This window comes from Neodiprion fabricii, chromosome 1 (assembly GCF_021155785.1).
Source record: "Neodiprion fabricii isolate iyNeoFabr1 chromosome 1, iyNeoFabr1.1, whole genome shotgun sequence".
Classification (NCBI taxonomy): domain Eukaryota; kingdom Metazoa; phylum Arthropoda; class Insecta; order Hymenoptera; family Diprionidae; genus Neodiprion; species Neodiprion fabricii.
In genome coordinates, this window is record NC_060239.1 from 32616049 (window position 1) to 32640382 (window position 24334).

The window sequence follows — 24334 nt, forward strand, 5'->3', positions numbered from 1 at the left end:
GTAAAAATTGTATGCAGGGCTTAATCAGGATCACTGCGTGACGCGGACGTTGCACGTATGCCCGAGGCATTATGGGACTGATGGCTTCTGCAGGGAATCTCATGGGGCCCAAAACGCTGGCACAATGGTGTACAATTTGTCTCAGTTGTACCGATTCTACTTGGAGCTTATTAATTTCAACAACGGACCGGCAAGTTGAGGTGATAAAGCACTGTTTGTAGTGTTGGGCCCGACGGCCCCGAGAACCAAGGGCCCACCAGGCCCTGATTCAAGCTTCGAGATACGGCTCGAGGCGTGCAGACGCCACGTTTGGCACAGTAGCATGTAAGCGCCTCGCCGGATTCCATGTATCTTTATTTTGGATAAAAAATAAGGCCCCGGGGCCCAGCTTTGCCGATGCGTAGGTCCCTGTACGTAATCCGCTCCGGGATGTATTCGGCTCGCGGTTATTTTGCACGCCAGCTTTATATCCACCTCGCATCTTGATCGTCGATTTCTTTCACGTCTCGTACCTGCAACAACAATGACAACAATTTCGACGAGAGGTAAACGCGTGAGATACAAAAAAGGAGTGGAAAAAAAAATGTTAAAAAAATAGAGAAAAGCAACATTCGGCGAAGGAGAATCAGCGAAAAAACGTCGAGGCGCTGACGTACGTTTCAATCGGAACCCTGAACTTATATGATTAATTTCGTTGAACGAGACGTTTCAAGATTCGATGATTCACCTGGTGATTCGGTGATGTTTTTTCACTTTCGGTGTCAGGTGGTTATCGACTTTTTCAATTTTCAAAAGTAAATAAAAAACCGAGTGTCTTAAGAAACGCCTGCTTCTCCCGAATCGATTAATATTCGTTTTGTCTCGTATTCAAGAACACAAATGGTCTCAAGTCAAGCATATGTAAAGCAAAGTGTGTAGTTCCATTAGCGCGAGAACCTGCACTTCGAGGACCTTATCTTAAAGAGATTTTTTTTTTTCTCTCGAGGGATTTTAGAAGGTGAATCAAAGCGCGGTGAACAAGAAATATTCGACTCGTTGCATCGTCTGATTTTACTGTTTTGGATAAAGTTTTTACAACTTGACATTGCGAGTCGATGAAACGTCACGATTATTGAAGACGAGAATTAAAAAAGGACTGTAAGTGCCATATTTTCACGGAAAGATTTTCGTCTTCGCACTGCATAAATACTTTCTACGATAAAAGTATTGTTTTTTTTTTTTTTGTTTTTAGTAAAAAAAAAAAAAAAAATGGTAATTGCAGTCTTTTTTAATTCTCCTTTTTAATTCATTGAATGAAATAAATACCCATTATACCCAGTGGGTCCCGATGCCCATTAAATGTTAATAACCAGACTCGGAATTGTCTGTTTATTCTAGCCTTGCGCTCTACGAGCACATCGTGAAACAATAACCAAGAACGTAACGTGTACACGTTATGTGAAAGTTTATGAATTTTGGACGAGTTCAAACGTTGATGCCGAGTTGAGAAATACTCGCGTGATTCTTTATTTGCAATAACGAGATAAAACATGATTCGACTGTACTCTCCGAATTAAATTTACGAGCTAGTATAATCGGCTAGGAAGAAAATGAAGCTAAAGCTAACAGCCAGAGTTAGTAACCGAACGTGTTAAACTTTTTGAAAATAGACAAATAAAAGTATTGGCGATTCAAGATACTTTACAAAATTGTGATTTTCGGACTTTGTTACTTTATTCGAATAAACATTGGAACTAATTTCAGTCTCGTAAAAAAAAAAAAGAACCCGCTGATATTCGGAAAGCTTAAAACCGTTCCAAATTTTCACCCACATACGTACAGTTAGACTTAAAATCGCGATGCGCTTTCCTCGAACTGAAGAGAATATCGGCAACTGTAAACCTGCACTCTGGAAGGAGGCTGCAAAACCTGAACCAGGTTAACGGTTAACCCGAGGCATTTCCGCACATTTTTCGTCTCTCTCTCTCTCTCTTGGAGGGTCCGACGCCACGTGCGTCCCGCATTCGAGTAACACACTGTCCCTTCATATCGGGCTGCAAGTTGCAGCCTTGAGTCGAAAGAAATCCGCGATCAGTGTGTGCGAAAAAATTAACTGTAAAAATTTAAGCACCCGGGTCCAGGTGCGATGAAACCAGGAAGCAGCGCTCGATGTTCACGGCTGTAACTGTACATACGTACGTTACATGCGCTGTATGCACACGTGTGTATATGTATGGTTATACGATTCCTGCTTCTGGCTCAGCGGTGCAGGTTTAACTTATCGGCGGTATCTCCGCGGCTTGTTAACGCTTCAAAACTCCGATCGGTTTCATCGCCTTACACTTTGCGTGGAATTCTCCTTTCGAGTTTCTGTTTTTTATATTTTTTTGTTAAATTTTTTTTTTCATTCTCCTACCGTTACGAGGATTTAACCTACTGTTAAATATTAACGCTTGCCGATCGTCGGCTTAAAGCTCAGATTTTCGTGTAATCTTGAGACTCCAACTTAAGGATGGATATAAGTCATAGAGTTGGAACCTAAAAGCGCTGAGACTAAAATTTGATACAACTATAAAGGATTTGCGAAGTGTACACTGAAGGTAATGTAGATATATGGCATGTAAAAGAAACGTCTTTATGACTTGGGTAATAACGGCTTTAATAATAATAACGGAAGATGGTACGTATTGGATTTTTTTCTTCTTATCCATCAACAAGAATAAGAAATGTTGTGTTTCAGACAATTTTTAGCGTATTCATTTATAAGTAAATTCAGCTGCTGTTCATAAAAATTGGACGAACTATATCGATTTTTGAGATAGTACATTTTTTTGTCGGTGTTAATAATTGGATTATTGACAGTTGAAATTCGGTGTTTGGACATTTTATTTTATACATCACTGCAGGGAGTATTTTTTTCAATTAGATTGAACTTGACGAAGTTTAGTTAGGTATCTTTAACGTCGGTTCATTCATATTTTTACTTCAGCAAATTTTCGAGCCTACTATACGTCTTACACATCCTTGAAATTCGTTTTTATACTCCTAGGCTAGGAGGATTTCCATACTAAAGAATATCCCGCATCTGCATTCGGCATGCGTTTGATTGATCATCGCGAGCGATGTGTTATAAATGATTTTCGATATCATCGATGTGCTCGGGTCTTGTCGATAGAATCAATAGTCACGACGCGTGTATCAATCAGCATAGATTTATAGCCGGTAGATGATTCGGAGAAGCTGATATTTCCAATATTCCGCATTCCAAATTCGTGCGTTTGACGCATGATAAGTATCATTAATACCGCTGATTACTGCCCGTAAAATTGCTCGAAATTTCCGGCAGCTTTACTCACTAAAAGATAATTACACCAATCAATAATGAATGTAAGTGTTTCGCAGTTGTCATTAGAAATTCTTGCGAATGATAATAAAATAGTCGAGTGGACGTTGAAGATTTTTATTTTATTCTCTTCATTATTACCTCGTCTTTGTCGGGATCGTTCGAACGGTTTTCGCACAGTGCATGCGTGTGTGTGTGTGTGTGTGTGTGTGTGTGTGAGTTTGTAGGTATTGCGCGTTGTGCGCAAAGGTACGCGAGCTTATACGGCTGTGGAGGCGACTTAAGTCAGTAGCCTCGTCCCACTTTCTTGCCGTTCGCAGTCGTTGATTACCATGATAATTAGCCCACGAAGAAAAGAATATTTCTTCTCCATTCATTTTCCATATTCCTCGGTATCGCCGTACCTCCGTCTCTCTTCTTTTCTTTTTTCTCTTATCTGTTTTTTTTTTTCTGCTACACAAAAAATGTGCAATTTTTATCGTTAAAACGAACGCCATATTTGGCGTGGATTTAATTGCCCGGCTCTTTCTTTACTAATCGTTGGATGGGTAAGCGGATATTATTATTTTTCGATATCGTGAATAACTCCTGGATGAGATATAAAAAAAAAAAAAAAACAACTACTCAAACGTGTGTTTAAAATGGGAATGATCGATCTTTTCGTTTGTCGGATCCAGACGGTAACTTAATTTTGCAAATGAACAAATTATAATTCTGGGAAGATCGAGAAATATTTAATGGTTATCTATGAATCATTACACATTATTAGACAAAACAAAAAAAAAAAAAGAATAATAAAAAAATTCATGACGATACTCCTGCGCTATTAAATCAAATCAGCAGGTTTATTAATTAAGTACCCTGAAATGTTCGTTTGGTTCGTGTTCAAGAATTAAGTAAGCAAGTCACATATTACATATAATCTTTAATCGTTATTCAAAGAATTCTCATGAATTTCTGCTGGTAATAGATTAAGTTTTTTTCTCTTCTCTTTATACAGTCTGAAAAGCAGTCAGCGGTAATATCTTGAATCATATTAATCTACACAAATTTCTGAAACACAATTGTGATTGAAAAAAAAAAATCATTCAATTCTTAATTACATTAAGAGAAATAATTTATTGAACGAGGCAAATGTGCATCAATGTAGTACCAAAATAATATTCAAGAAAATATTAACGTCAATATTCTTGAATGGCAAAGGTGATTAATGAATTATGTTCATTTTACGAGCAAAATCAATTACATAAACAAAACGAGTTTCCCTTCAAATTTACTGAATGTTCTCTAACCGCAGTTCGGAGTCTCTAATGAATAATAATTTCCTTTCCTCCCCTCGCAGCGCTGCAGCCTGCCTTTTTGCGTCTTTAAAATTCGATTCGTAAATCGGATCTTTGAAGGCTTCGGAGCGGGCAAAATTAATAAATAAGTACGGCATGCTGTTTTTCACTTTCAATTTTCTTTTTGCGGTGCAGCATAAACGGGAAGGAGATAGGTACGGGCCAAACCCTTATCCTGCAGGAATTCCCCTCGAATCAAAATATAATTATAGGCTTAAGGGCAGGCTTACATCTTCCGTGGAACGAACTCCTCTTGCCTTTCAAAGCTTTGCTCGTTCCGCAATCTCGCCTTTCGTCATCACTCTACGCCCATTTGCTTTCGGAGATGGGCGTAAATACCGAGTATGTTGAAGAAACGAATAACAACAACAAGTAACAAAGAATAAACGAAGCGGCAGAATCATAGATCGTAAAATGATTCGTCCTCCATAAAATCACGTTCGTAAGATTTTTTGTTTTCAGTCGAGATTCGTTGCCACCGTGGTAAAATAGAATAAAAAATAAAAAAATAACCAAAAACGCCTAGATCATAGATTTGCGGTATTTTCGATAATGTAGTAAGAAAAATTCACATCCGAATGTTTCGAACAAGACGCAACCGATTTCGACGCGAATGCATGAACGGCTGTTGGCGTACAATAAAGTTTCCGTTGCGAAACCGACCTACTCAAGTCGATTTTCACACAATTATCAAGTCTCGATACGTAAGTGAGAGTGCGAGTATCGCTAACGAGAATATAAGTACCCCGACAATTTCTTCAAAGCGTTATCCTGACGTTTGTATATTTGTGTAAAACGAAAGCTAAGTACCTTGCAGTTCAGTTTGAAAACCGTTAGAAATGATCCCAAGACTCCGCAGGAAACGGCAGATTACAGAGTCACGTTTTAAGGTTTTTATGCCGATGCGATGCCTACATTTTTTTCCTCCTCACTCTGCGGTGAATTTCACGACTGTCTTAGGCCTTAGGATCGTTATTGTCGTAAATTTTTTTCACCCAAGATAGAGGCGAACGATTATACGTACAGGTTATTCGTCGGCATGTTACGGATGGTTTTGTTTCAAGGTTCGATCAATGGTTTTTCTCGATATTAAAATGCCCCAGGTCAATGGTCTTCGGGCCAAACTCGCGGGCAGATTTTACCCGATACACAGAATCCGCAGTTTAAAATACGTGTGAAACGACGCTTGAAAGAGGTCGATCACTCTTAGCGCCTCTGTCTGATGCTCCGTAACAATGTTACAGTAATTGTGACTATAACGAAGATACGAAGCCAATGATCCGCGACGCCCGTTTTTCAATCCGGGGAGAATCTTCGCCTTTATGTATATCCGCGTAAGAAGTATCTATTTACACTTTCTTCCCATGAATCTCTACCTGCGGACACTCGAATAACGCCCATTTCTACGCTGACGATCAGGCGTAAATTGCGTCAGGTAATTAGCGAGAAAGTCAATTTGTAATAGCGGAGTTGGCAAATATTGCGGACTATACTCGACGCTCTTATCTCCTCTCAAAAAACAGAGTTTTTGATTGCTTTTTACTCATACCCCGTTCGATTAGGTCAACGAACTCAGCACCCGGCGAAATTGCTTCCACGGGCGAGAAAGTAGCGCTGACAAAAATACGACAGAATCATCGTCAGGGGAATATCTCATTTCCGATTGTCAGTCTGGCGGATTCGAATGATCCCGCAGGAAGAATCTCACCGCGTCTCGATTGTCGGAGGCTTGTTAGCTCGCGTAATTTAAACTTCGAGACTCTAGTTTCAACGCATAACGAGGGAGCTACTCGTTATTGCTTTGCGCAGCAATTTCGCAAGTCGAATCTCTCTCTTTCTTTTCCTCTTCGGTGTTCCACCTACTCCACCTCCCGAGGCACCTAATAAGCGACGACGATCCTCTAATGCCATAACTGGTTTTGCGAAATTTTTGTAAAAAAAAATTCCATCATGAACATGTCCATTTTTTGAACACTCGTAATCTGTTCAATGAATAAATAAATGAATAAATATGGCGTCAAATCTTCATTCCAATTCATTTTTGCTCAATCTGTCCCCTTGGGGCTTATAAATCGCGCCGTTTAATATCGATCGCGCGTTCATAAGTTACTTTACAAGGATATGTTCCGCACGCAGGACACGCCGAGAGTCCAGCAGGGCGTGTCCTGTGGATATACATGCGATAGATTTAAAAACGACAAGTTCCCACGACGATCAGCTGCGTCTGAATGAATTAAGCCGAGCTGCCGGAGCGGTGCAGCCGTTATGTTATGTCCCCGTAGTTATTATGCCCGCCTACCATACTTGCCGGTTGTTAGTTTTTGTACTTGTTACTCGTTACTCGTTACTCGTTACTCGTTACTCGACGATACTTGTTTATACTCGTTACTGGGATATCGGGGATGCGGTGCGTCTTACTGCATGAGACGCGCATCCCGCGGCTAATACTTTCTTATCATAAATTCATGATATACATTTCCTTTAAATGTCTGAGACCATTCATCCGGGACGGACAATATTTTCACCGCGAATCGAGAGAGGGTGTAAGTCCTGTCCGTAACATACTAACACAGTTAACTCAAACGCCGTCCACTCAAGTATTTGCAAACTTAATTTCATGCTTATATTTTATTCCCTCAAGCTGCATAAAATTCCATTCCGGAGAACCGGAGCACGGGGTATATGTATAATAATAAACGGATGCGGGCTGCATATTGTAGCCGCGTTTATCGCCCTTCGTCCAAAGATTTTGCATCGTACTCTGTAATTAAACGCGCTCCGATTACCGGGAACTTCAGCTTTAATTAAGATTGCTCATTTTTGTTGCAGGTTCGTGCCGTGCGCTGCCCTTGTATTTTTCCCATCTTATGTTACAGTCTAAGAATGCGAAACCCTCCGGGCTTCACTGGTGAGTTTTGTGTTTCGTTGTTCCATTTTTTCTTTCCTTGTCAAGTGTTTTTTTTCTATAAAATTCAGTTGCCGAACCGGAGATTAGCTATTCTCGTAATATCCATTAATTACGAGAAGAATCGTTTCGCCGTTGCTGATGCCGTTGAAAATCGATTAAGATATTAGATGGTCAATTATGCCACCTTACGGTTAAACCGATCGTCGGTCTCGATTACGCGTCCAATTTACAATCGGTTATGGCCAATCAGGAACCGAATTCCCCGCGTGCATATACATATATATATATTCGAAATCGAGTCGTCTGTAATTCCGATTGCTTTCTTCTCGAGTAATATTTGGTATAACCGGTTGTTCCATCGGCACGTGATCGTGTTTTCAATTTCACGAATCCTGCACTGATCCGAACGGGTGGAATTAAATCCTGAAGCAGGGATACACGTTACATTAATAGGCGTACCATATGAAACGTAACTAGAAAGCGGCGCATATTACATCCACTTTCAAGCTCACCCACGTTGATTATTGCTCCTTAATTTATCGGCTCGGCCGCTAATTACCATCGCATCAAATCTCGCCGCAAGAATCGTAAACCGGAAGGTGGTCCACGCGTGTGGGCATCTAGGTTAGTTTCATTACAGCGCAATATAATCAAGCAGCGCGGTTTAATTTGATCGATGATCGGGGCCACGTTTCTTACATATCGCAAGATTTTCAAAATTTCGTCAAAGTTTCACTGCTGCCAGCTCGGAGCTACAGCAAAGGGCGTTTATAATCTCGGTTTTATCCGGGCACGCATCCGGTTTCTTCGCTTGGTCGTTACTCCGCTCGTAGAGTGGTCATAAGGATCATTCTTGCGGTCATTAGTCGATGCAACTGTAAAGATAATGGGCTGAAGAACGGGGAGTAGAAGTAAGGTAGCAGCTTTCCGTTGGAATTGCCAGCTACTGCAGGATCAACCGTGAAATCGTTACTGTAACGACAATCGGTCACGATCCTAGATCATTTCGCTCGGACGCCGCGCGGATTGATTGATATCTCAATTCTATTATGCCCCGCCAAATTCTTGCTAGACAAAGATCTACGTATCAATTCAACGTTGGAATTGAACGGCGGCTCGATCCGTGACTCTCTTGAAATATTCAAGTTTACGGATCTATCAAGCGTGCATTCTTCGAAGAAAAAAAGTATATAAGAACTAGAAGAATGAGAAAAAGAAGAATTCGAGACACAGAGGTCTGAGTGTTGCGACTCAATTTGATAAAATTTTAGATGCTGAAAACTTCCGTCAATGCACTTCAAGTCCGCTTTTCAAATCTAATTGACTTATCTTGTCATATTATTTCCGTACCGTTACTTTTTCCATCCGACGCGCAAGGAAACGATTTTTTTCAATTTATTATACTACGTGTCGAAAGAAATGTCAATATTGATTCAACGACAAAAGTGGTAAGAAAAGCACTGACTTGTTATCAGGTATAAAACCTCGTTTATACGAAATACCGAAATACCTCTCATGAACGATTTATCTTTTCTATTTACTACGCGCGATTTCGGACGGGCAAAATTAAGCTTCCACGGAATTTCACTAAACTGCAAAAATCGTGTCTGCGAGTTATCTCGCATAATTTTTTGAGCTTTTGCACGACATAGCATTATCTGCACGGATGTTGATACCGCATTAGCGCCGTGCAGCAGCAAGCTTACATAATTGGAAAAATAATTGATAAACGAAGTGGAATGCGGGGGGTTCGCCACAGAGTTTCTCTCACGAGAATAATCAAGCGTGCAGAATAATCGCGGACGGCGAGTGCAATGGGGGGCCCATATAATAAACGCCTCGGGCCCATCTCGCCTGATAACTCACGCCATGCGTTTAGTTAGCTGCGCATGGAGGCTTAATAATGCACGCAGCGACACTGCTGCAGAAACGAGTACGTAAAATACGTGTGGTATGTACGTTAGGGTTATTTTCTAATTTTTATGCTCTTAGAGGCTTAAACGCTTTGAAACTGATAAAAAAAACAAAATTACCTGCAAATATGATGACACGATGATAACCGGACTGTCTTAGAGTTGATATAAAGAACTAAAATTTTCAGAAAACTATTTTTTTTTAATCATTTTGAAAGCGTTTAAACCCCTGGGAGCGTAAAAGCTCAAAAGCAACCCTATTAAAGACCATCTTAATGTACATGTACACGTATATTTTACTGTTAATTACGTATTTGCACAAATGGACGATCCGGTCGCGAGAATATCGCGGGACAATTCTTATCGAGCTTGCGAATGGCCGCGACTCGGAATCGCAAAACGGAATTTAATTACTCGGTAATATTAAAACTAGCAGCTAGACGTGGAATATTATTATTGCTTATTCGAGTATTTATGACCGGGTATATAGAAGGTGAAATTATTTACGGGAGCGGAAAGAGTGACGCGAAGCTCGAGGCGTACGGACTTGCGGCAATTGCGGTGCGGCTGAGACGGAGCGGCGCGGTGTCTTCAAATAAATTAACTTACACGAGTAAATCTTGCGCCGCATGCAGGGTGGTGTGAAAAATTCGTAAGGCTACCGCGCAGCCAGCCGAGTCATGTATAAGACATGAGCGAGCCTCTCCAACGCTCATCTTCGCTCTTCGTGGATGCAATGAATAAATGTAAATTCAGTCTGGTAATAATTGCATCGGCTGCCCGCCTGTGCCGCTGTAATCATACGTTAATAGCTGTCCCAAGACCCGTCGAATCCCCGTCAGGCGCGATAACTGCCGTGCCCGTTAACGACGTCTTTTATAGGCTTCCATTATTGTCCTCTGAAAGACGAGTGGATGACTCGCGACGCGGTTGTCTCGCAAATTTATCAAAAATCGGACATGCGGTGAACACACTGTCATAGAAAAGTATGACGCGTATAGGTAGGTAAGTGTACCAGTTGTTGACACGTTTAGACCCAACTACTGACCCTTTTATTTTTCAAAACTATAAATTTACGGGACAAAATGTGGCTTTTTCGATGACTAAAATCAATTGCTAGACGGTTGGACACTTCAAATTAATTTTTTGGCAGTCTTATAACTAAGGATCAAACAGATACAACCAAAAAATGTCAATAATTGGTGTACTCACCTTACGCATGGTTGTGTGTACAGAGTCAACTTGGACTTATGGTTCATTTGCCCAATGATAATAAAGCTGTAGGTTTGACCGTTTTTATGGCCACGATGAAATTTTTTATGATAAATTCGTAAGCTTGGGGGGAATTTTTTATTTTCATCTGCATGTTTCTTTTTCGGTCTTAGGCGCAAGGAGACTGGGATTTTTACACCTGCGGCAGGCTAATTACAGCGTGGATCGCTCAATACGAATATGGCGATGCATGGTGAATTTATCGGCGCGGTATGCAATTAAGCCGGCTATATGGCGAGGCAGGAATGCAGGCTGGAGATGCTGAGGAAAAGTGAATAGATATGGGGGAAAAATGTGAAAAAGATTTTGCGGCGCAGTCGCCTTGAGATAATCAAGTACCGCGATCTACTGCCGCGGGATATTCTATCCGGGTGAAAAACTGCGCGTGCTCATTAATCCAATCGCACCTCGAGCAGCAAATCCTGCGATCAATTTTCACTTATTCCGAAATATACGCATGCTTTTGGAAACGAGATTTTATACACCGGATTCAAAAACCACGTAACAGCGCTTGTTGTCGGTCCAACAATATCAAATTCAACATCCTCATACTTGGAAGATCCAAAGGCGGAGAATCGCTTCTTCGCTTTTCATTTCTTCTTCCCCTCGCATCGCTAGCTCGCCGATTCCTTCTGACATCGGAATGGAAGTCGCGCTATACCAACACATTCCTGTGGCTCCTTTGATTATTACGCGAATTCCGCGCGGACTTCTCCGCGCTTCAGGAGTTCCTCGCGTGTGTTGCTTCTCAGGTTATCGAACCCGGTCAGGATAAGGCTGAGAAAACGGGTCGATTTGTAAGGGAAGTGAGAATCTGAATGGAATCTTGCATCCACGGTTTTCGTTCCACGGAATTCGATACCGCATGTTAGGAGGTAACGCAGCTAGAAGATGAAAAAAGGGGGTAAAAAGCACAACGAAAAAACAAAAATGGTCGGTGAGAGTTAAAAGGAGTGTTAATATTGAATCAGGTAAAAACGTCACGATCGTTGGGACCGAGAGAGTTACACACTTCACAAAGGGCTTGACAAAGTCGAGCTACTCCGCGTCGGGAAATGCGCATGGGTTGAATACTGAGGAGGATCAATCCTGGGAAAGTTGTCATGGTCAAGGCCAAAGCTGAGTAGCGTAATACCGCAGGAAAGACGTCCCTGTAACCGTTTCGCCAAAAGTATCTGTGCATCCTTCGTCACCTCCGAACCTTGCCAAGGGATCGGAGACGCAGAGGACGCGAAGCTTGATCCTTAAAATTATACGACGCAGAGAGCGTAAATTTCGACAATCGTGGATGTACAGGCAACTCGAAAAGCTTTCCGAGAGAATTTTCCCGGTGCACGGAACACAGGCCACTGAAAGGAAGGTGAGGAATGGAGGTTTTTTAATATTTTGATCGCGAGTCACGAATTAAAATTCAAGCCCTCGCTAAGTCGGGTTTCGAATTTCACATCGTAAAGAATCGGGTCTTAGACGCGTAGGGATTTTACAAAACGAACCGCAGCTCTCCGGCAGGCTGATCCCCTCCTGAGGATCGTGAAACGAAACTGATGTGAAATAAGAAGTATGCTTTAACGTAAGAGGTGAGTTGTTAGGGTAGCTCGGCTGCATGAGTCGGGCAGTCTGCAGCTGCTAATTGCAAGTTAAACAGATAAACGTTGCAAAATTCAAGCCCTGATGCGGCAGCGAACCGCGGAGGCAATCAAAGCCCGTTCCTCCGCCTCGCTGAGGATAAGACGTCACTTATATCATCCGTCAATGTCAAAGTCGCTACCGCGGCATATGCCGAAAGCCCTTCGTCCCAGGGATTCGTACAGTAAAGGTACCTTATACCGCGAGTACTCTCCTCTCCTCTCCTCTCCTTTCTTCTCTTCTCGCAGACTCTGGACCACCGCAACTCGGCGCATCGGAGAAGGCAGAAGGAGATTTTCTCTCCACCGCATGACGCTGGCATGCCGCGCGAGATGTGCGGCGGCTTCGTTTTATTTCCAATTTACGACAGGAAGTCATTATCGCATGGAGATTCACCGTGCAAAGGGCGAAGGGCAATTACGCGCGCAAAAAGAACACGAAATGACGACCGAGTCGCGGGAAAAAAACATCGATACGTGAGACGCAACGAGCGGACGCGTTTTATTGTTAGTGAAGCAGCTTGCGCGATTTACGCCTATCAGAGATATCGAAATTATTCATCGCTCAACGATTTTCCGCCGTTGATAAGGAAGTATTCGTTGTCAAGAATATTTTGTCCTTTCTGTGAAAAAATTGGCGAAATCAAACGGGAAGGGGGGACAAAATTAATGTTGATTGGTTTCAATGCATTTTACGTATTTGAGATAAAACGAACCTCAAAACGTGAGGCCACTTTTCGATGAAAATTTCCCGAGGCGACTCGACGAGATGGAAGAATCGTGCCAACGACAAGAGAACCTGCAAGAGACAGAGGACGAGGGATACCGAAGATAGATTAACCGGCTTTTCCTGATCCTGAAATACAGCTGGCAAGTGAAAATAAACGCTTCAATGGAGTTTAATCTGACTGAGACGAGTAATTTCGCCCCTTCCACGTCGGTTAGGACTTATAACTCACTCGTTAAAGATGTAAGTATATGACAAAACAAAAAATAAATAAATAAAATAAGAAGAACGCTGCCATAGGAATTCCGCGTGTACACCGGGAGTCGCGTTTGTCGAAGAGCTGCAACTCTCACCGTGTTGCCGAGTATTATTTCTTCTTTCTTGTTTTTTTTTTTTTTTCTCTCCTCCTTCTTCTTTCTTCCCCTCTCGGAGAAGCGCCGCAGACGCTGCAACGGTGCGACGCAGCGCGCAGAGGCGGCGGCTCGTTGCTTCTCTTTTTATTTCTTCCCGCAAGTCCTTCGTCCTCACGTTTCTCATCCTCCTCCGAGGCAGGCTGCGGCGTCAAGTGTAGGTATCCCTCGAAATTGCGCTCCTCGTCCCCACAATTAAATGATTTCCTCGGATTTTTCCGCGTCCGTTCACCACGCCGCATGCATTGTTCGGAGGGAGGAAAAAAGCTCTCCGAAGCTCTAGGAGAATGCGTGCAACGTCGCTGAGCGGCTGCTCGGGATAGTCGCTGGATGTAAGGCCTTATAGGTCTGCGGTGCTCTTCGTTGAAGGGGGGGAGGAAAAAATCATTGACAATGGTTAGCACGAGGAGGAGAAGAAGAAGAGAGCAGATGGCAGCGGAGGCTTTGGGTAATTTACGATTTTGTTCGTGCCTTCGGTAACTAGTACCTTGTACCCCGACCACGACCCCGATCCGCTCTCGACTTCATTCTCACTCGCGAGACGACGATCTCACTCTACACATGCCGCCAGTTATAAGATTACACATGCAATTCGAACCGCGGTTTATACTCTCGGTATTCACGTGCTGCGTCCCTTTGGTATCCAGAGTATGGAAATTAATTGAGACAATTATCGAAATCGGTAACATTAATTACCGTTGGTCACGCATCGCAGGATCCAGGCCAGACCTTGGGTGAGATTCACGGTCGCTGCGCTTCTCAGCCTGCGGGGTATTCTGCCCTGCAAGCTTACCGACTTCCACAACGACGATCCGGAGTCAAAAGCACCGAACGTTGTACCCAGAGTTTCAATTTTTTGGAATTTGACACGATGTTCCAAGTTTCGCTTAAAAAATGTCACTGCAAATGCACGCAGCTGTTTAACTTGCCGCGTAGTTTCGAACGTGGGTCAGAAAGTATAGAAATGTCGAAGTATAGAATTTTCAAGGAGCCGAGAACGTAATTAACAGAATCTCGAGGTATTTTGGAAGCGAAGTATAGAAAAACCAACATGTAAAAAGTTCTAAGTGTCGAAAAGTGTACAGTATAGAATCGTCAGAATAAACAAGAATATAGTGTAAGTCAAAATTCTGGCGACTCTTCATTTAAGCATTTCATATTTTGACTTGATACTTCTTCACCTTCTCTTATTTCAAGGATCGATGGATTGGATTCTAACCTTCTTGAGAATTCTACATTCATTTTCGAACCTTCCGCTTTTTAACTCCATGAACCCCTTACTTCCAATCAGCGCTGATGCGACGAACCTAACGTTGATGTAGCAGAATATCCAAGGCATTCGCCAGGTTCCCAGAGACGAGTACTGGGAAGAGATTAAAAGTATCTCGACGATCGTTTATTGTCCACAGTGGTGTAATTATCTATTAACGAGGGACGAGGGGGGAATAAAGTGGAAGGGGATGAACGCGGGTCGTTGTATTCGAGACCGACCATCCTTATAGGAGCGAAGCTCCAAGGCGGCATTGTCCAAGCCTTTTTTCCCCCGTGTTGAGGTCTAGGAGAATCTCGCGTGCGAGTTATATAATAACAAAATGGCTGCCCCCTCCGATGCACCGATGCGCCTGTGTGCGTGCGTGCGATGCAGCGAGTGCTGATGCTGTTGCACTTTTGCCGCGGTCGCACGTAAGGAAACTCCGGGCCCCTCTGTGCGCCGGTGGATCAGCGTTAGGCTAGGTTAAGTCGGTACTCTCTTGGCTCTATAACCCATAGAAGTCGAGACGAAGAGGAACGGCAACCGTAACCTGCTAGATGCAGGAGGGGGGGGATGCTGGAAGCTGGCGCGGATGCATAGAAACGGGTTATCATCCTACAGAACAAAGATCTTGCCGAAAGAATCCAATTATTACTCTCCACTAGCGTTTCCGGGATGACCTCAAGCTCGGCTTATTGTTAAGCCTCGTCCGCCTCCGTCCTCCTCCATCGGGATATCGTAGTCATCGTCTGCGAATGTACCGCAGGAGCTCAAAATATGACCATCGTCGTCATCGAAATCACTGATTCCTGCCGTAGCCAGACGGTTCGTCCTATGTGTGTTTTTTCCGTTACTCTCCAATGTAATCGATGGTTTTCTTGTTTATGTTTTCAAATATAGTTACCGTATACTTCGAATTTTCGAAATCTTTATGAAATTGAAATTTAATCATCACGTGACACGATTCGGATGATGATTTCCATGTTCTTTGGCTATTGAATGATTTGTTCATTGTCGTTAATTTATCTCTGCAGGATCCACGTATCGACGATTTTTTCACAACTACTTGTACCCATATTTCTCAGTACACACCAAGGGCTTAAAGTTTCGTCGACCCAGCTTCGCCTGAATGGATCGAATGGAAAGTTGATCTATATAAGCCGATCATGAGCACCCGCGTGCAGCAGAGATTCGCGTGCATCTCCATTGGCGTCCGTTGCAGGACTCGCTTCTTCCGCGGTTTATTCCGCCGCGTATCTAGCATAGAAAGAAGGCAGGAATATAACCATAGCTGGGCAGTGCCCGGAGGCTTCTACCGGGTTCTAAGCGCCGAGTACCATTGAAACCGGGAGAAGGCATGCGGACCCGGCTAGAATGTATATAACAAACACAAACACACACACACACACACATATATATATTTACGTACGTTTTTCTATTTCCTCTCGTTTTATTCTTACATTCACAATTCCCTTTCTTCCTTCCTCTCCTGTAGTTTAATACCGCCACGATTCCCCGGGGGGCAAAATGGCGGTAAATCAAGCCAGGACGTTTTCCGGTACGAAGGATATTCTTCTCCTCATCCGGATTATTATACCCGCAGCAGCCGGTTCGCGCGCCCCTCAATAGACGACGGTCCCACAGGTTGAGATAGGATCCCCGCAGTAAGTTGTTTCGCTGCGTACATTATGTATTATGCGTGCAGGCCGCTTTTATGGTTTCCTTCCGCAAAGCGACCGCCCGGCTTATAAGTATCTATCTCCGAGCTGTTATCTCAAAACGGATTGAGCCGTTACCCTCGATTCCTAAACTTCCTCTTCTTCTTCTTCTTCTCCTTCTTCTTCTTCGACTTCGCGCGTAGCCTTCGCTTTTCGAAAAACTGGATCACATGCAACGCGTCAGCTTGCATATCGCGGACAATTCGACCGCAGCTAGACGGCGTGACTGCGGCTCTGCTGCCCACGTCGCGTCCTCCGATGTTCCATTGTGCTTGCGATATAATGTATATAACGCCACGCCGTAAGCACAATACGTGGGACAAGAACAGAAGAGAGTCGTCGTCTCCCGCCGGGTCCGCCGACTATGAGAATGAATCAGAACGGGGACTCATCGAGGGACTCATCGCGTCGCGGAAGGTTTGCCCTCAAGGGCTGAAGAATCGTTCCGATATGTGCCATAGCGCGTGTGGATTCGTTCCGAGAATACAAAACGGCCGCGCGTTACTTTAGATTCCAAGAAGTATTTCTCTAACAGACTTCTCTCTCGTTCAACGATCGATGGCTCGAAACGCGTATCGCATTAGGAGAACCGCACGAACAAAGTCGCCTTTCCGCGAGTCATTGATTGGTTAGCTTGGCTCTCGCATCGTGCAAGATTGCAGCCAGCCATCGTCAGTTTCTCTATACCTACTCGCAGCGTCGTCTCTGGCTCAAGATTAATTCGCACTTAGGTTTGTAACGAGGAAGGCGAAGCGTGAATAAAATATTCCCACTGTGTTCCGAGGGCGCGCCTTGGTCCTAGCTAGGATCGCGACGCCAAGGAACACCCCTGGAATATCAAAGACTCGATGCTCCGCGAGACTATCGATTCTTGGATCGATTTAATACACGGGGATGTTTATCGAGGTCTGCGGGACGGTTGCGCAACGCAGGAGGATCACTCTCGTGTCTCGCGGTGGTCTGAGGGAGAAGAGAAGAGAAGAGAGGAGAGGAGTCCAGGTTGTACCGGCGTGGGTAACCATTAGTTCGGAGTTTCTTGCCAGGTCGACTTCTCGAGGATGTCGCGCCCTTTCTTACATCCTGAACCGACTTCGCTACGCAGCCTTTCGACTCGCGACGCCGCTAAGTGCCGCGAGGAGTCAACGATGGATGTTTGTTTGCTCTCGCTACCGGGACGACCATTTTTCTCTACTAGACGAACGTTTGTTCGCCGCACTCCCTCCTGCCGGATGGACGTACTGACTAACTGACTTCTTCTTCTCCTTCTCCTTCTTCTTTTCACCGACCGACAGTTTATACTGGTACCTGTTCACACAAAGCATTGATCCGAGGTCACAAACCTCCGTCGCAACTCCGAAGAACTACTCCGTTATATCCACACCGCTTCGAACAGGCTCGCTTCGCGGCTATAAACTCTGGTCTAAAAGCTATTTGGTTAAAGAGTATCGTTACACGGGCTGGTTGTCTATTTCACAATTACTCGACAAAGATCACGTCGAATCTCAGTCCCGGCCAAGCAATTACCTTTTTCCATCCAAGTGTACAAGGTACGGGTGCTTGGCGAAAATCAGCTTCGGGTTCTTCTTCTCTTTGCTTTGTCGCCACAAAATCCTGATTTGTTTCATTTTCGTTTTTTTTTTCCCTTTTCAAATCACTGCCGCATCGTCGTTCTTGCAGTCCGTATAATACGACCGGTGCAACCGCGCCTTGTATTCCCCCCTCCCCAAGTTGGACGGAGAGTTCTGATCTACGACTTGTAAATTAGACCCTCGGTACCCGCCCAGGATTCGAGCGAGAGTCTTCAGGAATGGCATTGTTGCATTATGCTCCCTTTGTACCGGAGCTTTTAATTCTGGACATACTCTACTCCGGAGGCCATTTAATACGCCAACGCGCGCCGATTTTCTCTGGTAGTTCCCTCGTAGCGTCCCGGTACGGGTTATAAGGTACAACGCGTCGTCCTGGTCAGGTGCGCCTTGTCACCGAAGGTAACGTGGGCCGAGTTCAAGATCTACGAGACGCTCGTTCAGCCTCTAATTTTTCACGCCCCCGGCGCAACAGCGGCACCTTGAAATTGGAGCCGAAGGACGAGTTGCCAAAAGCTCCGAGCCGCAGGATCGGCGGATCAGCCGCAGTAAAGTCCCGCGGTCGGTTCGCATCTCGAAACCCGTGCGAAGCTTCGCAGTTGGTACCTTTGTGAAGGAAGGCGGACCGAGGGAAGGGTTCGGGAGTTATCGACTTGTTCATGGAAGCAAGTTTACCGCTGCTGGCGTATCCAAGCTTGAGAGGAATTCGCAGATTCCTAGCGAGTTTATACACGCGGCGAACCTCGACTGCAGCTGGAACCCTAACCGCGGTGCTTGAGGTATAAACAATCGGGGGGGTGAGCTTAGAAAGGGAAGGCGAACAAGCCAGCTCGATTCGCATGTATTAATTGATCGCCGTTCTCCGTTTCTTCTGTATGGTAGGCATATACCGACAATGCATTCGCAGCTCATTCGTCGTATAACGCCGAGTACACGCCAAGACTTTGTCGTCTCCCTATTTTATTCTCTTTCTCTCTTTCTCTCTTTCTCTCCGTTCTCTCGTCGCTTCGAGCTGTGTCTGGAATCGGACTGCCGCCCATGCACGCATCGGAATATGCATGCAGAACCAACCGCATTGCCGCGTGGGTGGCTTGGCGAGAAGATTCGCACCGCATGAACAGAGCGCGCGTCTTTCAGATGTTAGCAATTGTTGTTCGCCGATCAGCGGTCAGGATCGGGAAATGGAAGCTGTAACTCAAATCGACGGTAGCATCCGTTTAGTTAAGGAGGCTTCGGATACGATAGAAATCAATGATTTACGACAAGCTTGCCGAGGAAGTCGCCTCTGTTACGATCGGCTCGATATCCGCCTCGATCTGCTTCCTTTGGCCTCATCTTCTAGGCTAGTTTGCCACCAAAAATATTCGGCAAAGTTTGACGCCCTATTTAGCCATTTACTCGGAACTCGGTGTGCTCGTTACCTGCTATTTCAACGCTTGGGTAAACACGCGTATAACCAGGACGATGTGCGACGATCATGTAGGTATAACGGTTTCGGTTTTGTACGTAAGAATTTCAAAATGAAATTCTTATGTACGCTTCAAGATCAACCGAGCCGCTGACTTTACAAGCACCTAAACGTCAAGCGCATTGCTAACAATTAACTGTGAAATCGTTGCGCAAGTATATTACTTCAGCAGGCGTGTTACACGCCTTGAGAAAATTGAATATCGTGCCACTAGAAAAACTCCTTCGAATTAGTCTCGTGGATTTTATCGATTTACGTAGATTGTACTTTTTCCTTCGTTTTAATCGCGGTTTGGCTGAGCGTGCATTGAATCAAAACTCTGTTATCCGTGTCACGTTTAAATCCGCAAATTGTTCGGACGATTATTCAACAGCGTTGATACCGAGATCTCGCCATTGCGTACAAACGCCGAGGTGTTTAAACTTGATGAAACGAAACTGCTAGTTCAGTCTGTTACATGAGTAAGAACAAACGATTGAAAGAGGAAGTTGTTTCACGGTTGTGTGAAACAGCTCCGGTGCAGCTTTCGAGGATCTGGTTGTCGCTACTTCACGAACGTTACCTCGCGCTGTTGTGACATCGACGACACAACTATATTTGTTTTACGTTATTTGACTCTTTGTTTTTCGTTGCATAAGAACCTCTCAAGTACCCGCGAGCGGCGCGGTTACCTTTGAAAGAATTCCCGGTTTACAGCCATCGCCGAGTGGAATACAAATTTCGGGAGCTTTTGGAATTTATTAGCTTTCTCATACGTTGCACCGCATCCGCCATGTTATTTGACCCGCGCTTATGCCCTGTGAATGTGTTCCGGCCAGAGAGGCGACAACAACGATCGTGGTTGAAATTAAAATATTCGAATAAGCAATAACACGAGTTACGAAATAGCTACTCGTCAAGTCGGTGGTAACACAATACCGAATTGTACTTCAAAGATACCACGTGGATCTCCCTACTCACCGTGGACCACGCGACTAACGGGGTTTCGTTTTCAGGAAATCATGCTAATTAGCCTCTCGCTGCTTAGCTTACTCGGACGCATTCAACTAACACGAGACTTTTTTCAGACCAGATGACGCCCAGGCACCAGGCTCAAATTTTCACTTGCGTAACTCTACCGTTCATCAGACCCACGCTCTTACAGGCAATCGTTTGCAGTCAGGCAACGCGTCTCGCTAATGATTTTAGTTCGATACGGTATACGTGTAATGGAAAATTGTGAATACACGAATTGAAGCTTGGACGGGAAAGATATACTCAGAGAAACGTTTAGTTTCGAAGAAACAATTGTTATGTCACCTGCGCGAACACGTCTTGGAATGATTATTGCGCTAGGAAATTATTTCTTTAAAAAGAGTAAAGAATTCTCTGCGATATCCAAGCTCACGAGGCTACATGCTTGAAATCATACCTGGACGAATGTATCTTCTGGTGTAAGCCAACCGGTAAAACCTCTATTTCTTGTTTTGGTCGGCCGTACGTGTCGCTTCTACGACGCATGGACAAGGGTCAAGGTTCGCTCCAAACCAGAAATCACAGTCGCGGGATGGTATAAGAGTCCGAGCATTCTTGTCATAACTGCTCCAAAATTGTTTCCTGAAAGATAAGCAAAGAAGATTGGATCCCCGGTGTATCTCATCCGTACAACCGGACGAAGAAATCCGTGAAAGGTGTTTTTCAGCGCAGCTGATCGTGACGACATTAGGTTTCCATGATGCCCAGCCACATCGCTCAGCAAGGCTTAAAAACGAGCAGTTAAACGGTTACACGGTTGCGACTTTGCCAAGTTTGCGGTCGGTCACTCTCGGTGTTCTCGCATGGTTTTCAGCTCTGGTATCTCGAAACGTCTAAGCCTTGAAGGAGGTTAAGCACGCGAACAAGGCTGTCTTGAGGCTGGCCTCTGAAGAGCGGAGATCACTCGAAAAAAATGCGGTTCGTCCGCACCTGCATTAACATCTGTTCATTGCGTGGATTCTTAAACAAAACGCAACTCGCATCCGATGAAATCAAGGCAGGTAGTCGAAGCATTACCAGCTGGCGAAGCGATCGGTTGCGTAACGCGTTGCGAATACCCGCGTGCTAAATCGCCCGAGGCAAGCGTCACGAGATCAAGGAATAACCGACGTGAACCTGACTTGCCCGAAGGCGAACCGAGCGGTACGACGATGCCTCGTAAATCATTAATTTTCATCACAGAATATTATAATTAGAACTTCCGCACCAACGAAATTCACGACGCTCGCATATTTATACATATATATATATATTACATTATATATACACGATCGCGTTCTACCTATGGATCCACGACACTCGCGAATCGTGACTTGCCGCAGAAATGCACCGGCAGACGCATTCGAGACGGTCCACCCCATCATGCGTGAGAATTGTGTTCACGTGACTGTCCTGTTAAATACAAGGAAACCCGGAGTATCTTGATTATACAAGTGCAAGTGGTACCGTTGCGAGAGTGAATTATCGAAAGTAAACTCAATCTTGAGAAGCTTTTTATCGCACCTGCAAATGCGATGTATCAGACATTGAGTACAGGTACCTAATTTGCAGCATGGAGTTGCGATTCACCTTAAATCACTTCCATTTATGGTTATCACGAGCTGTTCGTACGTTTCGTTACCATCTTCGAAAAGGTGATTCGACTCAACGGTTCGAACTATCTTTGATTGTTCCTTTACCGATCCCCCATGGGGCCCATGAAACGCGGAGTTGTGACAATGGCATCATTTTATCGCATCGATAGTTTGCCAACGAAATTCAAGGCCTAAATGCAGAGCTATGACCCGACGTCGAGTCATACAATGGACTCTTTCGTGATCGTTGATACAACGGCGTTCGATATGCCGGCTCTAGCCTTGTCACGATCACGACGCCCGGTCAACCCGCACGTTGTATCGATTTTCGTATTCCTCCGAGTCTTTGTACTATGTCGGATGAACGACCAGAGATACGAGACGCTTTGCGAATAGTAATTAGCGTCATGCGAATCATTAGCATGTTGTTCTATTGTTCGAACGAACGGACGCTTGTCCCTTGAGGCAATAAGCAAAACGCAACAAAACGTTTGAAAAACAAAAAAATAATAGCAAATGAACAAATACTTTCGCACAATAGAGAAACACGAAGCGAACCGTCTATAAAACCTGTGCTGCGGTAATTATAAGTTCGCATCTTCTCAACAAAGTGAAATTGAAGAAATTATGGCTGACACTGAGGACGAAGCATTTGCATCTCAAATGCTTCAGGATTTGAATGACAAATGTGTCTAATGGATGAGGTGACCATCGGTAAAGGTCGATTGCTAATATCTCTGCAGCGAGTGATGCATCGCGTGGCGGGTTAAAAATTGAAATCATTGACACCGATAACTCGCGGACATCACGGGTATTATACGGGCATTGTTTTCATACGTACCGCTTAGAATCGTCCCTGAAATCGCCGATGATGGATGAATAAGGATGGTGTACTGCTCTATCCGTAAAAGCTTTGCGATGTGATCAGGCATCGCGAATTACTAAGAAACAATCGAGATAATAAGTAAGGCTCATCTTGCGCCTGTCTATTTACCGAGATAATCATATCCCGGTAATTAAAACAAGTATACTTCGATCCACACGTTTGCACAAGCGTTGGTCATTATTTTAACAAATACCAAAGTAACCGCGCCGCCGTACGTCGTGTGCGATATAAGGAGAAAAAGCATCTCGCATAGATAAAAACTGAGCAAAGAAAATAAAAAATGAAAAGAAAAGTATCGTACATGAGCAGGCAGAACGCGAACAGCGATATGAGATCAAGTAATTAATTGATAGACGGACGAAATACGCCGGTCAGTCTGGAGCGAAGACGAATGGAACGCAAAACGAAACAAGGAGGCCGTACTGTGGTATAAAAAAAAAAAATTGTACCTACTACAGCGATAAAGCTGATCGTTGCTGGTACGAGCAGGGCGGCAAACTGGTTCGGATAAATCAACGCGGCGCGTCTCCGTTAAGCTATGCGAATAGTTTTGACTTGTACAGAGGAATGGAGTACCTGCGCCGTGGCATAGAACACGGTTTCTCATTAGCCGTTCTATAATTAGGCCCATTATGAGCTTTATTACAATTTACAATCAGGAGTGCTCCTACTCGAGATGAAAAGCGATCCTCGGAGGAGCGCCGCGTAAATCAATAACCAATAATCGAGTCAGACGTCGACGAGCCGAGCTCCGAAGCTCATTAGCTCGCACGAGCAACAAAGAGGCGGAAGACCGGCGTGCTCACGTCTATAATGCAGTTCAACGTTCAGTGCTCGGGCATTGCTGGGTATTGATATTGAGGGAGGGGGTGGGCATAGTGCCGGAGTAAGACACAGTACATATTGTGTAATGACAGGCGGTAGGCGGGAACGCGGCTCTTTGCTGCCTGTCAGTGAACCTAATTGAACACCATTTGCGATGATATTTGCAGCGGAGATGCCGCGAGCTCACCTTGATCTCCGTAGGTGCGCAATAACTACAAAGACCGGGGCCGCGGATTTTTCGGGGATTTTGCCCGTAATGATTCCGCATGGATTCCAACGGCATCGAATCACCGTCGATGGTCCATTTTTATCGCAGCGACGACCGTTCGATGCGAAAGCCTTTGTACCTATGCGTACAAGGTGGGATCGATTCCGTCAATGCTTGTCGAGTAACCCTAATTGAAGACACGTTTCGGAAAATAATAGCTATTAGATCGCTTCCGCGTTGCAAATTTTTTCCCAGATTTCGTCCACTCCGTTCGCAGTTTCAAGTT

At 44.4% G+C, this 24334-nt stretch overlaps 1 protein-coding gene across 2 annotated transcripts in view; it reads left to right on the plus strand.

Moving 5' to 3' along the window:
- The window catches only part of LOC124188016, a 108000-nt gene that overhangs the window by 59628 nt on the left and 24038 nt on the right, over nt 1-24334 (plus strand). The window contains exon 1 of one of the 2 annotated variants that reach the window (XM_046580277.1): nt 7519-7570. The exons of the other annotated variant lie outside the window; for it this stretch is intronic. Coding sequence (XP_046436233.1) covers nt 7546-7570 — 25 coding nt within the window. The 5' untranslated portion in view covers nt 7519-7545. Of the gene's footprint in view, nt 1-7518; nt 7571-24334 lie in introns of those variants that run through there. 2 annotated transcript variants of the gene reach the window in all.